Source organism: Ictalurus punctatus, chromosome 15 (assembly GCF_001660625.3).
Source record: "Ictalurus punctatus breed USDA103 chromosome 15, Coco_2.0, whole genome shotgun sequence".
In the NCBI taxonomy this organism is placed as follows: Eukaryota; Metazoa; Chordata; class Actinopteri; order Siluriformes; family Ictaluridae; genus Ictalurus; species Ictalurus punctatus.
The window spans coordinates 23,010,479-23,025,942 of record NC_030430.2 but is presented as its reverse complement, the minus strand read 5'-3'; the positions used below and the strand labels follow the sequence as shown (position 1 = coordinate 23,025,942).

The 15,464-nt window shown below is 39.3% G+C and overlaps 1 protein-coding gene across 1 annotated transcript; it reads right to left on the bottom strand.

The window, feature by feature from the left end:
- Window positions 1–3,875: 3,875 nt before the first annotated feature.
- Window positions 3,876–11,791, bottom strand: slc25a55b (solute carrier family 25 member 55b). Its single transcript, NM_001200865.1, is given in 9 exon segments — window positions 3,876–4,207; window positions 5,477–5,552; window positions 5,683–5,837; window positions 6,624–6,813; window positions 7,334–7,452; window positions 7,611–7,701; window positions 7,880–7,935; window positions 10,768–10,893; window positions 11,726–11,791. Coding segments are annotated over 9 exon segments (987 nt in total). The 5' UTR covers window positions 11,746–11,791; the 3' UTR covers window positions 3,876–4,053.
- Between the last annotated feature and the right edge of the window lie 3,673 nt (window positions 11,792–15,464).

Genomic DNA, 15,464 nt, shown 5'->3' with positions numbered 1-15,464 from the left:
TGTTACCCCTAATGCAGGTCATCTTTACGTTTTATCTCCTTACAGACTGATCTGAATGTCACATTTGGTAGTCACTGCTCGCAGGGCATTATGGGTAATACACAGTATGAACATTCAAACATAAAATAAAAACCATGTCTTAACAGAACAGATTTTATGTTTTCGAGCACTAGGTTTAGCAACCTCTAGTAAGTGTGAGCATTGCTACGTTAACTGTAGCGTATACAATGCTAACTTGTAAAACGGCTAATTCGCCGATTAGCTAGCAGATTGTGGAACAGTGCTAATAAATGCTGAATAGGAAACTCTTACTGAAATTCTTATTGAGGTTTATTTATGTTTGTTCTGCATTCCACAATTCAGAAGCAAAACATGACAGCTTATTTTTATTCAGAAACTATTCAGGAAGCATGTGTTCACATTGCTTTTAGCTGTAAGTGTGTATGCACCAGATCCACGGTTCTCAAAGTAGGGTCTTCTTTTCTTTGATCTTTTTCTCTCTAAAAGGTCCATTTTTCTAATTAACTGGAATCTAATGACAAATTTAAATAAAAATAAAAAATAAAAGGTTCTGAGTGGAACGTTCGTCAATTTAAAAATGTTCCTGCTCCAAAAATTTAGCCAAAATATTCTTGCACATGTTTAAATAATGCGGCAATTTTGAAAAAAATAAATATGTACTGAGGGGATCCGTGATTTTTGTTTTACAGTTAAAGTAGTCCCTGTTTGAGAACCGATGTTTTAGATTCTGTTATACATTTTCTGTTGTTTTAAATACGTTTTTTTTTTTCTGAAAACACCCCTCCAACTTGAAATTTCAACTCGTCAATTTCTTTCCACGTTTACCGAGTGACGTCGAAACAACATGGCCGCTCGCGCAGTAAACAGTGTAAAGTCCCCTTTCCCTACTTTTAAACGAGTTTATAACAGTATTAGCTTTAGATCGGTTAATATACAGGCAGTATACTTTGTTAAATCTATAACGTTGGCCATACTCATCACTGTTTTGAGAAGGTAATCATCACTAACGTTAGCCAGCTAGCTTTTTGCTAACGCTACTCACTATCGCGTTCATGTTTTCCGTTCACTTCACGTATCAAACGTCACAAGGTGGGAAATTACATTATTACAACTTGCAAACTACCACTTAAAAGGCACCACAAACGCAGCACAAGTATCAGACGATTGTGTCGTCCTCCAACACTAAACCTAGCGAACGTTTACGAATGTTTAAATCTATCGCTTCTCTTTTCTCTGTGCTGACAATTAGGTGGTGGAGTGAACTTCGCTGGCTGTATAAACAGCTGAGTCACTGTTTGTCTTCAAATAAGCACTGAAGCACTTAACAGAGCGCTAAATACATAAAGACAGAGGAACAACCCTTAACTTGTCCCCCCAGCATAATAACTTCCTGTTGTACTACTACCTCCTCTCTAACAGGGTTTCAGCTTACACCTCGAGCTATTCTTTCTAGCATGAGGGTATGTTTTACAGTACGTCTGCTAAATGGTGTAAATGTGAATGCTCTGTTTGTACCATATACTAGATTCTGACACCAGAGACTGAAATAAAAGCTGAAATACCGTCGGGTCGCTATAAAATAAGCAGTTGTCTTTAGACGCAATGTAAACATTTTGCCGATAAAACGAAAAAATGCTGACCCAGCAAACAGATTACACGTCATGGTGAGACAATTCATGTGTAAGTATCTATATAAATGATATTTATCCACATTCTCGATATTAGCGTTAATTCAAGAAACATTAGCTAATTAGCTAATTGTGCAACATGTCGGATTTAGCCGACATGAACACGTATCTGGTTAACGGTACCTTTGATTAGCCTGTTAGCCTTGACTTAGCCTTGAGCGTGCATTTGGATTGGGATCCCAATTGGATTTGGATTGGGACCCAGAAAAAAAAAGTTGTAGGAGCGCGCTTTCAGATGTGAAGACCGTATGGACAAAGAAAGACCACGTTGATTAACATGGGAGCGCAACATATTTCCTATGTTCATTTATGCAGGTCAGGGTTGCTGTGGTTTGGAACACACACACACACACACACACACACACACACACACACACACACACAATGAAGACATAAGAAACTACAAGTCACAGTGTATGGACTCGTATGGTATAACTTTGGGTTTTTATTTACATCTTCACAACAACAACAATAGTAAAAAAAAATGTATGCCATTCTATTCAGAATGCACTGCAACCCCTTTTATTCTGTCACATATTAAAAGAAAAAGGGTTTTGAATGCACAGGGGTGTCCGTAGTGCACATTTGGTTGCCGATCTAGGGCTCTAATGTGCCATATCTATGGGATAAACATGTCTCAGTTGAGAAAAATGGTTCATTCAGACTTTTTGACCCAACTGTGTGATTCTGAGGTTAACACTGTGTGGTTCACCGATTAACACTCTGTAATGTTAGAGAAGATACCGTGATTACATGTTTAATACATGGTGGGATTTTTCCTCATTTTCTCCCCAATTTGGTCACCTGCCAATTCCCATCCACCAGCCAGCTCTCCCCTATCATATAAGAACTTCCAACCAGAAGGGTGAAGGCTAACACGTCTTTCCTCAGACACATGAAGACAGCCAACTGTTTTTTTTTTCTCTCGAACAGCTGCTCATGATGTGTCACAGGGCAGCGTAACACACACAGAGGAAAGCGCTATCCGCCCTCTTCCGCACCCACAAGCTCACCGATGACTACGATTGGTTAGTGTCACTGTGATTGACAGGGGAGGGAGAGTAAGCCATCCCGCCCACCCGGAGAGCGCAGCCAATTTTGCTCCCTTGGCTCCCAGCCACGGATGGATTCAAACTCACGATATCACGGCAATATGGCGAAGCTTTTCTATTGCGTCACTTGGGAGCCTCTCTTTTCTCTAAATTATCTTTAAACCCTTTTCCTGATTTGGTCTGAACGGATAGCACAACCGCAATCCTGGATTCTGCAAATACCAAATATCAAATCAATATTTTTTTACAAGCAGCATCTGAAATTCTGAGCTTTTTGGATCCTCTGTTGTAACCGCATCAATGAAAATGGACTACACGGTTTAATCAGGATTGAAATACATGTCTCCAAGGCTGCCCACTCAAATGAAATGTTTCCCATCTGTCTCAGGCAAACTCGGACAGGCAGGCAAGAAGAAGACAATGGGGCTTTGGTTCAGTGGTGTGTTGAATATACCCTCGTCAACTTCCCTTCTCCACTTTAGATGAGGGATCGAATCTACATCACTATAGATCACATGTGTCAAACTCAAGGCCCACCACGTCATTTTATCTGGCCCACGAGAACGTGATAGGTGCAGGATTGTCTTAACATACATTTTTGCTTTTCTCATTCCCCGCTTGTAAAATACCGACGATTTGTCACGCCCTTAGGCGTCTGATACTGACGCAAAAGGGACCCCTCCACGTCTGTATGAAACGTTCTCAATTGACTCCAATGTAAACCCGTCCGCGGCGGTAAGAGACGCTCAGAGCAGACGCTCCAGCCATCCATTCACTTCAATAATAACCCATTCACGGCAATATATGACGCTGTAAGCATCAATCAATCAAATCAGTAAATAATAATAAATCAATCTGATTGGCAGAGGGTCCTCGGTTCTCCAATCAGATTGAAGCTCACAGCGTCATATATCACTCTATAGAATAGATTCTAGAACAGTTCAGCTTATTTACCAAGCGCATATAACTGTATAATTCACAGAAACTATACTTCGTGAAGGGGAAGCTGATGAAGGCATATTAAAAACAGTACTGATTATTGTCTAAGGCATCCTTTCCCTCATTGAGGGAAACTGAAGGCTGGCCCTGGAGATTTATTTTTTTTTTTAAACGGTTTATAAAAACAAGATTGTCCCAGCTTCTTAATAAAGCCACCTGTAAGATGCTAACGTTAGCATTTCCATAGAAAATCTCTAACTCACAGCATGTCATTCTCCAAATGGTCACAGTGTAGCTGCCTCAGACTTTCATCTTTAATGTTCACCTGGTTCCGATGTCTGACTTTATGGCATTTAGAATCTGAAGTTGGGAAACCGTCCCAGGACGAATTCCCCAACTCCGATGAAATAAACGACCTGTGCGATGCCGAATAACGGCGCGATGACGAGCGCTCTGCAGCCGGCACCCTTCAGAAGAGCAGCGGGGCCTTCTTTACGGATGATCTTACTGCAAGAAGACAAGCACACCAGAAAGCGACGTTTTAGAAGAAAAAAAAAGGCAGTGGAATTGATTTCAATTGATTTAAAAAAAAATTTTCATTTTGAATGAATACGTTAACGATAAACCGCTAAGCTATGAGTGTTAACTTTGGCTGTAGCACATACTGCGAACTATAACCACTACTCACTTAGCTATAACCTCCAACAATGTATGTACTGTAATCACTAAGATATGATGCTAATCCCAAACCTGAATGCTAACCACTAAGGTACACCTACTAAAACCAACCAATAGCCATAAATGCTAGGACACAACCACCAAACCCACCTGTAATACTTAACCGCAAAGGTACAATTACTATCAAAGTGTGCATCTCAATCAGCTCCCTAGTTCAGTAGTCAGAGCACTGACTCAGAGTCGGACATTTTAAGAACTGTCTCAATCGCAAAATTCTCCCAGTGCACTGGAATGTTTGCTCCCTGAAAAATCCCACAATGCCCTGCAAAAAAATGTTCCCTTACAGGAAATGACGCCATGTTTTCGGAAGTCTTTCAGCTCAAAACTCTCAGCAATTCCGTCTACAAACATAAGTGGCTTGTTATCATTGTTGTAGCTCTCAAACAATTACTTACTTGAGTGATTTTCTAACTTTATTTGACATTCTATATACGGTTTGTTTGAGTCTAACAACTTCCAAGTGTTTACTGATGTTAAAACATCCACTAGCGAGACTACGACTGCTAACCCTACACAAAACTGCTTAACTACAACCAAATAAACGCCAACCTCCTCAAGTATCATTGCTAACCAAGCCATACAATTCTACCTTCAAAACTATGCTAACCCTGTTTGTAAGTAATAATTCCACTTGTGTCTGCTAAATGCTAAGCTAGTTTATGCTAGTTTAGGCTAACCACTAGACTATGACTGCTAACCCCAATCTATTACAGCAAGTTTGGTGTAGTTATTATAACTTTTAAAATAAGGTCGCATTTACAAATTGAACCTATTTTTCCAGTTTCGGATTTGTAGTATTTAGTATAAAGAAATGTGTCTTTCATTTTAACTTCAACATCAGTCATGTTAATACCTAATTTGCAAACATACTGTGACATTATTCCCTACGAATAATTAAGAACTCGATCGTATCTAGCTACCACAGATGGTTGAGACCAGCTATCATAGCTGACATTGGGTAGTGTATGTATAACAAGGACATTCGTTAGGTGATGGTAATGGTGATTTGTATGGTGTCAGTAGTCATGGTTACTCTACCTGACACAGTCCATCACCCCGCTGTACGTCTCCTCGTGTGCGCCTGTACTGAGCGACTGCAGCCTTGTCTTCACCACTGATACAGAGAGACAAGTTTTCCTCACTCGACAAATGTCCTCACAAGAACACATGTGTCAGATATTCCTATCCTTGTGGGGACATTTTTTAAAAAGCATACCGAAAGAAAAACACGAACACACTCTTACCATCACAGGGACTGACTGCGATAGCAGCTACACATCCAGCACCACAGCCTGAAGCGAAGTTCCAATAAAACGGCGCGTTTTCAGCCTCTGATGGTTTTCCCAACTGGTTCAGGTGAGCAAACAGAGGGAAGTAGATGACGGAAAATGGAATATCCCTGAGGGAAGAAAACAACAACACAAGGATCAGCATGTACGTGATAACAGGAACTGGTTTGTCTCATGGACGCTGCACAACATTATTAAATGTAACATACAGTCGCCTTCAAAGCTATTAGATCGGCAAGGCCAATTAATATTATTTCGCAGTAGACGGAAGACATTTTGGGTTTGAGATCAAAAGATGAATATGAGAAGAGAGTTTATAATTTCAGCTTTTGTTTCCTGGTATTGCTATGTAGATGTGTTAAACAACATAAAACACAGCACATGTTGTATCAGACCACCCCATTTTTAGGCGGGCAAAAATATTGGAACATGTGACTGACAGGTCTTTCTTGTTACCCAGGTGTGTCCTGTTAGATTGATTGTTTAAACAGTAAATACCCCTGAATATCTACTCTTGGTTTTAGCTTTCAGTTTCACCTCTGCTCTTCTCAGAAGAGTGGAGGTTATTATAACAGCTGGATTTGGATGTTCAAAAAGCACATACGTGTATGATTGGTCAGGTGTTCACATACTTTTGGCCATATAGTGTAAATTTCCTATTTGATTAGTGTGTTTCGTTTTCAATACAGACTTAGAATTTTACTTCAAAATTATTTATGCACAAATAAATGGTAAACTAATGTAGTAGCTATAACCTCCCTTACTTGTTAGCCACATTAGTCCAGTACAAAACTAAAGATGCAAACTTCAGAAACTAACCATATCTTGGCAGATCTTTACATTTCAGCTATGTGAAGTTGGAAACACTTTCTGTAGGCTGAACTATTTTGTGGTACCTCATTAGCGTGGCTCCGAGTCCTTTATAAAGTCCCTGAACGCCGTGAGTGCGCAGTAACTCCTGTGTGATCTGTAGGGCCGAGGTTCTTCTGATGTGTGTGGTTGGTCCGAGGCTGTAGGCACAGTTTATCACCGTGCTTCCTGCTCCGAACTTCAGAGCCGGGATCACAGCTACATTCCTCTGAGCCACTGCAGGGGGTACACAACACACACAACCAGTCAGAACACACTATACTTTACTCATATTCGTGAAAAAGTGTGAATGTAGCCATATGTGGTAGAATTATTGGCACCCCATAGAACATTTCAAATGAATGCAAGCAAACTGTCTTGAAGAAAAAGAGAGAAAAAAAATATTAATCTAGTGTCTAATGCACTGTTTAAAGTACACACACATGTTCCTGTTTCTGTATTTCATGTATATTAATTAACACGCACACACAAATGAAAATAATCTCAGTACTCAGTCTCAGTACTCTCGTGATAATGACTCGGGGAAAATAAATTAGTCCAAAATAAATGAAGACAAATAAAGACTAGCCATTGAATCAGGAGAAAAGTGACGACGCCCTATAAAAGGAGGAATTATTAGTGTGTGTGTGTGTGTGGTAGCCGACATGGCTGAGCTGCGTTACTGGAGGATATAGTGAATGCTTAGGACGGTGCCAATAAATTTTGTATATATAGCCGAGATTAACGTTTGTCTCACCAAGCCTTCCTGCATCCTGAAGTTGAATTTTGAGCATCTCCATGGGTGTGGTTATGATCACCTGACACACTCCCGCTCCACATCCTGCCAGCATCTCTTTAAATACACTCAATCTGGAGCTGCAGTGATTTAAAAAAAAGACACGCCGTATTCATTACGATCCTATATTTATATCCAATACATGATGACTGAGCTGTCATGAATGTATTATATACTAAAGGGAGCTGTTGCACATTATATTTCTAATTCGATATAATGACCGACTGGATGAACGTACTCTCCTTTGCTGAGTTGATGACGGAAAAAGTCGTTAGCGGCTAGTTTAATGGCCTTCTCGGGGGTCACCAGGGTCAAATTGACTGCTGCTCCTGTAGAAACACAGAGAATTACCCATTAATGATATCTGATTATATATCACACGCTAATAATAATGCTTAATAACTAGCCACGATACACTCCTCTACTGCTCTCAGTCCATCAATATTAATCAGTTCATCAATATTAGTGAACAGTGGTTTAATTTTATTGGAGAAATAAAGTTTTTACCTCTATACATGCCGAAATAGCCTTCAGACCGAACCGTCTTGATCAGACAGTCCATCCTAATCAAAGATAACATACATTAGGGTAAGGTTTGAAGACAGAATACTTTCACGACTGTTTATAATTTTACTATAAAACTGCATTATAAGGCCAAAGGTTTGTGGACACCTGACCATCACACCCGCATGTGCTTGTTGAACATCTAGTCCCATTTTGATGTAATAATAACTTCCATAACATCTTCTGGAAAGGCTTTCGAATAAATTTTGGAACGTGGCTGTGGGGATTTGTGATCATTCAGATACAAGAGCATTAACGAGATCAGGCACCGATGGCTCCAGTTCCAGTTCATCCCAAAGGTGTTCAGTGGGGTTGAGGTCAGGGCTCTGTGCAGAACATTCGAGTTCTTCCATTCCAACCTTGGCAAACCATGTCTTCACAGAGCTCATGCTGGAACAGGTTTGGGATCTCTTAGTTCCAGTGAAGTGAAATTGAAACACTGCAGCGTACAAAGACATTCGATACAATTGTGTGCTTCCAACTTTGTGGAAACAGTTTAAAGAAGAACTACAACACATGAGCGTGATGGTCAGGTGTCCACAGACTTCTGGTTATACAGTGTATATGCTGTATATATGATTATGTAATGACCATAAGCTACAGAAAAGGATACGTTACATGGTTTAAATTAATACTGTGTAAGTATAGTAGATAGAATTTTGCATATTACACATAGCTATGGTTTCAGGTTTGACACCCCCCCCCCAAATATTTTATGACAGATCCAAATGTCTATTCTTGGCTGGTTAACATAACACACAGACAGAGCTGATATATATATATATATATATATATATATATATATATATATATATATATATATATATATATATATATATATATATATATATATATATATATATATATATATATGTGTGTGTGTGTGTGTATATATATATATATATATATATATATATATATATATATATATATATATATATATATATATATATATATATATATGTGTGTGTGTGTGTGTGTGTGTATGTATATATATATATATATATATGTATATATATATGCTGTGTGTATATATATATATATATATATATGCCCAATTAATATTTTGTGAAAGAATTGGAGGCTCAAAAGTTCAATCAAGTCATCATTATTATTTGTCCATATTTAAGCATAAGTATATTAAGTATATAAGTATATATTCATAAGTATATTAAGTATATAAGCATATTAAGTATATCGGTACGACTGTACAGTGATCCCTCTCTGCAATTAATCCTGAGCTACACTACTGATTTCGGTGTACCAAATGCATCCCGAGTTATCACCATCTCATATTACTCTCTTCGCATTTCATTTTTAAAATAGTCATTTAAAGAAAATAACAGAAAACTGACATGGAGAAGGCAACAGTGGCGACACATCAGTCAATATCAGGGCAGTGGTGGCTTGACGGTTAAGGCTCTGGGAAGCTCGGGGGTTCGAGCCCCAGCACTACCAAGCTGCCACTGTTGGGCCCTTGAGCAAGGCCCTTAACCCTCTCTGCTCCAGGGGGCGCTGTATCATTTCTGACCCTGTGCTCTGACCCCAGCTTCCTGACATATTGAGGTATGCAAAGTAAAGACTTTCACTGTTCTGTAATGTATATGTGACCAATAAAGACTCATTATTATTATTATTATCCTGTGATTTCTGTTGTTATACTGCAGTATGTTTTCTAATTTATGGCCTATGGAAGTATAAAGGTAAACTATCAACAGCTGTGAACATCCATCAACAACATCTGGTTTTCCTATTTATATTTGTTGCTACAGCAATCATAGTTTACTGGATGTACTGATACAGAACAGAAAACAGATATTTATACTACCCAGGTAGCAACCTGATGTGAGGAAGAGATCAGCCGTTCGTAAGTTTTCCCAATGGGCCGACATTAGAAGTGATAGTTTTTCAGTCTGCTTTAAATCCACCTGACTAATGCTGGATCAACCTGTGTCAACTTTGCCATTGGGTCAGCTTTGGCAGGGTTGGCATTAAAAGTGCTCCTTTGCTAATATTTGCTGCTGTTTTATAGGTAGGTGCCAACACAGCCACCCAGAATAGATGAAAGTCCAATATCAGTTTGTTACCCCGGGTAGATACGGATTTCCGTTTCCAACTGAAGACTTAAAAAGACTTTGCTTGCATTTCTTCAGTTTGTAAGCCGCTTTCGATAAAAGCGTCTGCCAAATGAATAAATGCAAATGTGACTGTAAAAACAAAACAAAAAAAAAAACCTCTCTCAGCCAACTTATTGTGAAACATTTGGCTTTAACCACGACACGTTTTAGATCACACTAACTCATAATACTCTGCACGAACATGAAGTGAAGCAAACAACGGTAATAAGGTAAGAAGAGAATTTGACTGACAGGTGGTCACATGACTGTGTAGTGTAGTATAATAAGGTATAAATTTTGAGGGAGTACAGTATATACTGGTGCAGTATGAAGTCTAACACAGCATTTAGGACAGATGTATAGCTTAGAGGGCTGGCACAGATATATACACTCACACACACACACACACACACACTCACACACACAAGTTGGCGGGATGATATAGCGGTGTTACATCAGCCGTAATCCATTGCTTGGAAACCTGCCACTATGAAAACAGAGGAAACAGGTTGTGCAGTTTGTTTGGAGTAGGAACCTGCTCTGACTTGCTCATTTTAAAACATCGCCGAGCTCTTTTCTCCTTCACTTTATCCTAGATTGGACCTTTTTTTAACAAGGTGCATTTGTGCATAGTGTGTGTGTATGTGTGTATGTGTTGTAAAGATAAGCCAATGCATTAAGGTGAAACAGAAAGGAGTGAGGATGTGATCGTACATGTTTTTGTACACTTGCTGGCTGCTGCGTTGATTCTGAAGTCTCGTTTTGGCCAAATCGATGGGGAACACACACGTGACTCCGACCATCCCTGCTACGCCTCCGTTAATGAGCTTTGCAGGAAGACTAGACGGAGAGGGGGGGAAAAAATACAGAGGAATGAGAGTTACATTAGTTTATAGTTAAGATGTGTTTTATCGTATACGTTCGAGGGCATTTGAATATGATAACCTGGCTAATCTAGTCTGATTCCCATCTAACCTGTTAGGGCTAGTAGGCTTTAGTATATCTCGAGTCTGATTTGACGTTGGGGGAGCAATACGGTTTCGATAAATATCACAAGAAATTCTTACGCTAAAAAAATTCTACTTTTGCACAAATCATGTATTCGTGTACACGCTGAATAAACTTGAATCATACGTGTCGTTGTCTTTACAAGGGTTCGGACTGTAGAACAGCTGTTCTAAGCAAAGGGGTTACTGCCAAAATAACTGTGGTTACTGTTAATAGTAGGTGTGTCAACACAAATTCTTTCATTGTTGCCCTCCAGGTTAATCCTCCGAACTAAACTATGTGAAGAAACCGCACGAAATGCACTGTGTGTGAACCTGTTTTTCATGCCATATCCTTACCGTTTGATGGAAGATTTGCATTGATTGGAAGATTTGCATTGATGGAAGATTTGCATTATTTATTTATTCATTTATTTATCTATGTTTGTATTCATGCAGAACTTTTCTTTATGAAATGCGTTATAGTAAAAAAAAATTCTGTGCAGTTCATTTTTCATACCCGACTTTCTTGGTTAAACATATTTAAGTACATAAAAGCACGTATCATGTCTGCAGTATCTCAGATTTCACACACACACATACTGTATCTATGAAGTTAAGAGTACACATTACTGAGCTTTAACACATTAATAGATATAAATATAGATTTATAAATATTTTCCTACCTGACTGGTTGCTGAGCCATGGTTACTCGTGGTCGGGGGTGTGTGTGTGTGGGTCTGAGGCAGGAGCAGAGCAGACTGCCAATGTGGCAGGGCTTTATATAGGGGGACACACACCTTACAGCTTGGAGCTATGCAGCATGACTCCTCCCACTCCCCCCCTCCCCTCCCACACACATACACAAAAGTTTGTCTTACTATCTTTTCGAGGACCTTTTATTAACATCAAGTTTTCCTCATAGGTACCAGCTGACTGTCAGATATTCCTATCTTTCTGGGGACATTGGACATTCAAGATATAATTACATGCTTACAATATATACAGTACTTAAACTATGATTGTAGGTTACATGTTACGCCATATGCGTGACCCACGCACACACACACACGCATGCATTCATTCATTCATTCAATACTGGAAATGAATAGTTAAAAATCTTTATATCTGAATAATCACTATTAATGTCATGTGATATTACACCGAAAGTTTCTTATTTAAAACTGAGATGTTTTAATGTCAGTACCTCTGTAAAAGACTGTTTCTAGGGTGGGGCTACATGTGAGATCAGATTGATGTCACTAAATACACTTCAGTGACTTTGAACCAATCACTCTTGATTTGCTATTCGTTAAAAGATAATGAGAACACGTTTTTACACACAGAACCTGCGTCCATGACAACTGGTTATGTAACGTATCTGATGTTATGGTTAAACAGATCATGTCATTATAGTAAGGAAGGAAGGGTGGAGTGTTGTGTCAAGATCTTAATGTGATCTTTATATATATATATATATATATATATATAAAGAGGCTTTTGAAGCCTCTTTTCTGGAATTATGGACATTTCTCTGGCTGCATGCTTGAAAATGAACAATGTTCACATAATGTGTTTGACATACTGTTTTTGGGCCGGGTTTTATAATGAGTACTTACTGCCTTCATAGTACTGAGTACATACTGTGCCGTCACAAAGTGGAACTCCTGCACAAGTTCAATTAAAAAAAAAGAGAGAGATACATTCTCTAGTACATGCCAACCAGCAATCAGTGTGGTTTAACGGAGCGTGATGATCACACACCATACCGCTTCAGATACGTTAATCATACAACACACACATGCTCCCACAATAGTGCACTGTGCAGTCCATAGGCTGCGGTTTGGGACACCACCAAACCTCAGGCTTGTGTGTGTGTTACAGTAGGTAGACTTATATCTCACTGTAGGTCTGACCTGGTTTCCCACTGAAGCTAAGCAGGCTTGAGCCTGGGTAGTGCCTGGATGGGAGACTTCCTGGGGGGAAAACTAAGGAGGTATTAGTGAAGCCAGTAGGGGGTGCTCACCCTGTGGTCTGTGTAGGTCCTAATGCTATAGTGACAGGGACACTAAGCTGTTTTTCAGCTGAGACGTTAAACTGAGGTCCTGACTCTCTGTGGTCATTAAAAATCCCAGGACACTTGTGCTTATTTACACCTTAATTAGTAGGGGTGTAACCCGGTGTCCTGGTGAAATTCCCTCATGGCCCCCTAATAATCCTCCTCTCTTCTGCCGTCGCATCATCCAGGTGGATCCTACACACGAGTGGTGGTTGAGTAGACCCCCCCCCATACTATGTAAAGGGCTTTGAGTGTCTAGAAAAGTGCTGTATAAATGTATATATAGGGTAAATGCTCAGTCAGATCTAGGGACAGACAGCAGATAGATAGATAGATAAAGAGTTAGGGATAACCCTAAAAATGTCTGTAATTCCTACACAGTTAACGCAATATTTTTGTTAAACCCCTCGAATTGAAGCTGAAAGTCTACACTTCAATCACATCCTGATTGCTTCATTTATTGAAGTCATTTCAAATCACATTTCAAATCCGTTTTGGTGGTGGTGTGCAGAGGTAAAATTACACAACTTGTGTCACTGTCCAAAAATACATGGACCAAGTAGATAGATAAGTAGATAGATATTCGATAGGTAGACAGACTGCACCACATACCAACAAAAAAACAGACTCTGCGCATGGGTCTCCATCGATGGACAGTTCATGATTTCAGCTGAATAGACTGCGTGTCGAGACTGTGGTGAATTTCCTGATTACACAGTTGCACTATTTGCTATATCATATAGCGTACGGTTACAGAAGGGAAGTATTTATAATCGCACTATACGAAGTCACCCAGATGAGACTGGTTCCTGTCAAGCATTCTTCCTCATACCATCCCGGGGAGTTTTTCCTCACCACCGTCGCCTCTGGGTTGTTCATTAGGGATACATTTATCAATTTAAAATTTAGACCTGAAATTGATATATTTCTGTAAAGCTGCTTTGTGACAATGTAAAGTGTGAAATGCGCTATACAGATAAAACTGAATCGAATTGAAAAACTACATATCCCACAATCCTCTGCCAAACAATGACCTAAAACCCAGTCAGATGACCTGTCACATGATCCTCTACCTGGTTCTACTTCCCCAGAGTTCCAATCACAACCACCTGTTCCCAATCAGCCCATAATCACTCAGTCATAAATAACCCGGACTTTCAGTGATTCTTTGCGAAGTCTTGCTTTTAGCGCTCCAAGAATGATGTTACTCAGCTCAGTGTTAGTGTCTGAATGATGAACTTTGCCATGCGAGTAACTGTTTATTTTATATCCTTAAACTGAAATGCCCCAAAGGCATTTACATAATCACAATGCAAACGGCAAAACAGGGAAAAGCAAATCTTTTTTTTTTTTTCTTTTAAAGAAGGAGACGAAGAAGAAGAACAGGATTACCAGGAAGACAAAAATATAATTATGTGTTCCTTTTACATTTTCAGAGACTGGATGTCACATCTAAACCTATCTTTCCAGTTTCAGAGTCAATGCTGCCAATAGATTTGATTTTTAAAATGCATAAGGCACATAACTATATTTAAAAAGATCCGTTGGTCATTTACTGACACAGTAACATCTGCCTGTCAGCAACAGACTGAATACTGAAAGCTGGAAAGCATCGAGGCTTGTTGGCAAGAGCGAGAGCATTCTCAAAATGTAGATTAGATTACATTAAGCACAGGCAGCTCAGTGTCATTGTTTACTATCATGATTATTAATAGTAGCGTGTAGTCCCTTAACCCATCAGGAGTCTGTTTTTGATACTTAGGTTTAACAATCCATAAAAATGCCCACATTTCAAATACACACGTGGTTTTATTTTTCAGCACAGACAGTCTGAGGACTGCTGAATGACCAAACCAAACCAAACCAGACCAAACTCGTGTGCACACGGAATTTAAAAAAATAAATAAATAAAATGTATGATTGGTCAGAAAGTTTTGTTTGAAAGTCGAACTTGAAATGTGAACACAAAACCGTTAAGGGGTGATGGTTTAAAATCTTAAAGGAAAAGAAAAAATTATGGATTCGTAATTGTGACCCCACCCCCCACCCCCCACCACCACCACCATATTAACCCACAGATCTTTGTGACAAAACACCAAAATACCTCGCTACACCAAATAATTCCTACATTATTAAACAATACTGTACGCACAACATCGTTTCTCATGGCACTGGCACCGTGACAGACTTCACACCAGATTCAGATTCTGTCCCAAGCCTAATGAAAACATTCATGATTATCGGCAAGTGTAAATGTGTATGAAGTGTGTATAAGGCGGAACATATTCCCCTGTAATTCTACTGCTGTTAGTATATAAGCAGAAAGTTTTAAAGCGGTAGTGCAGAATAACAGCAACTGATGGGAG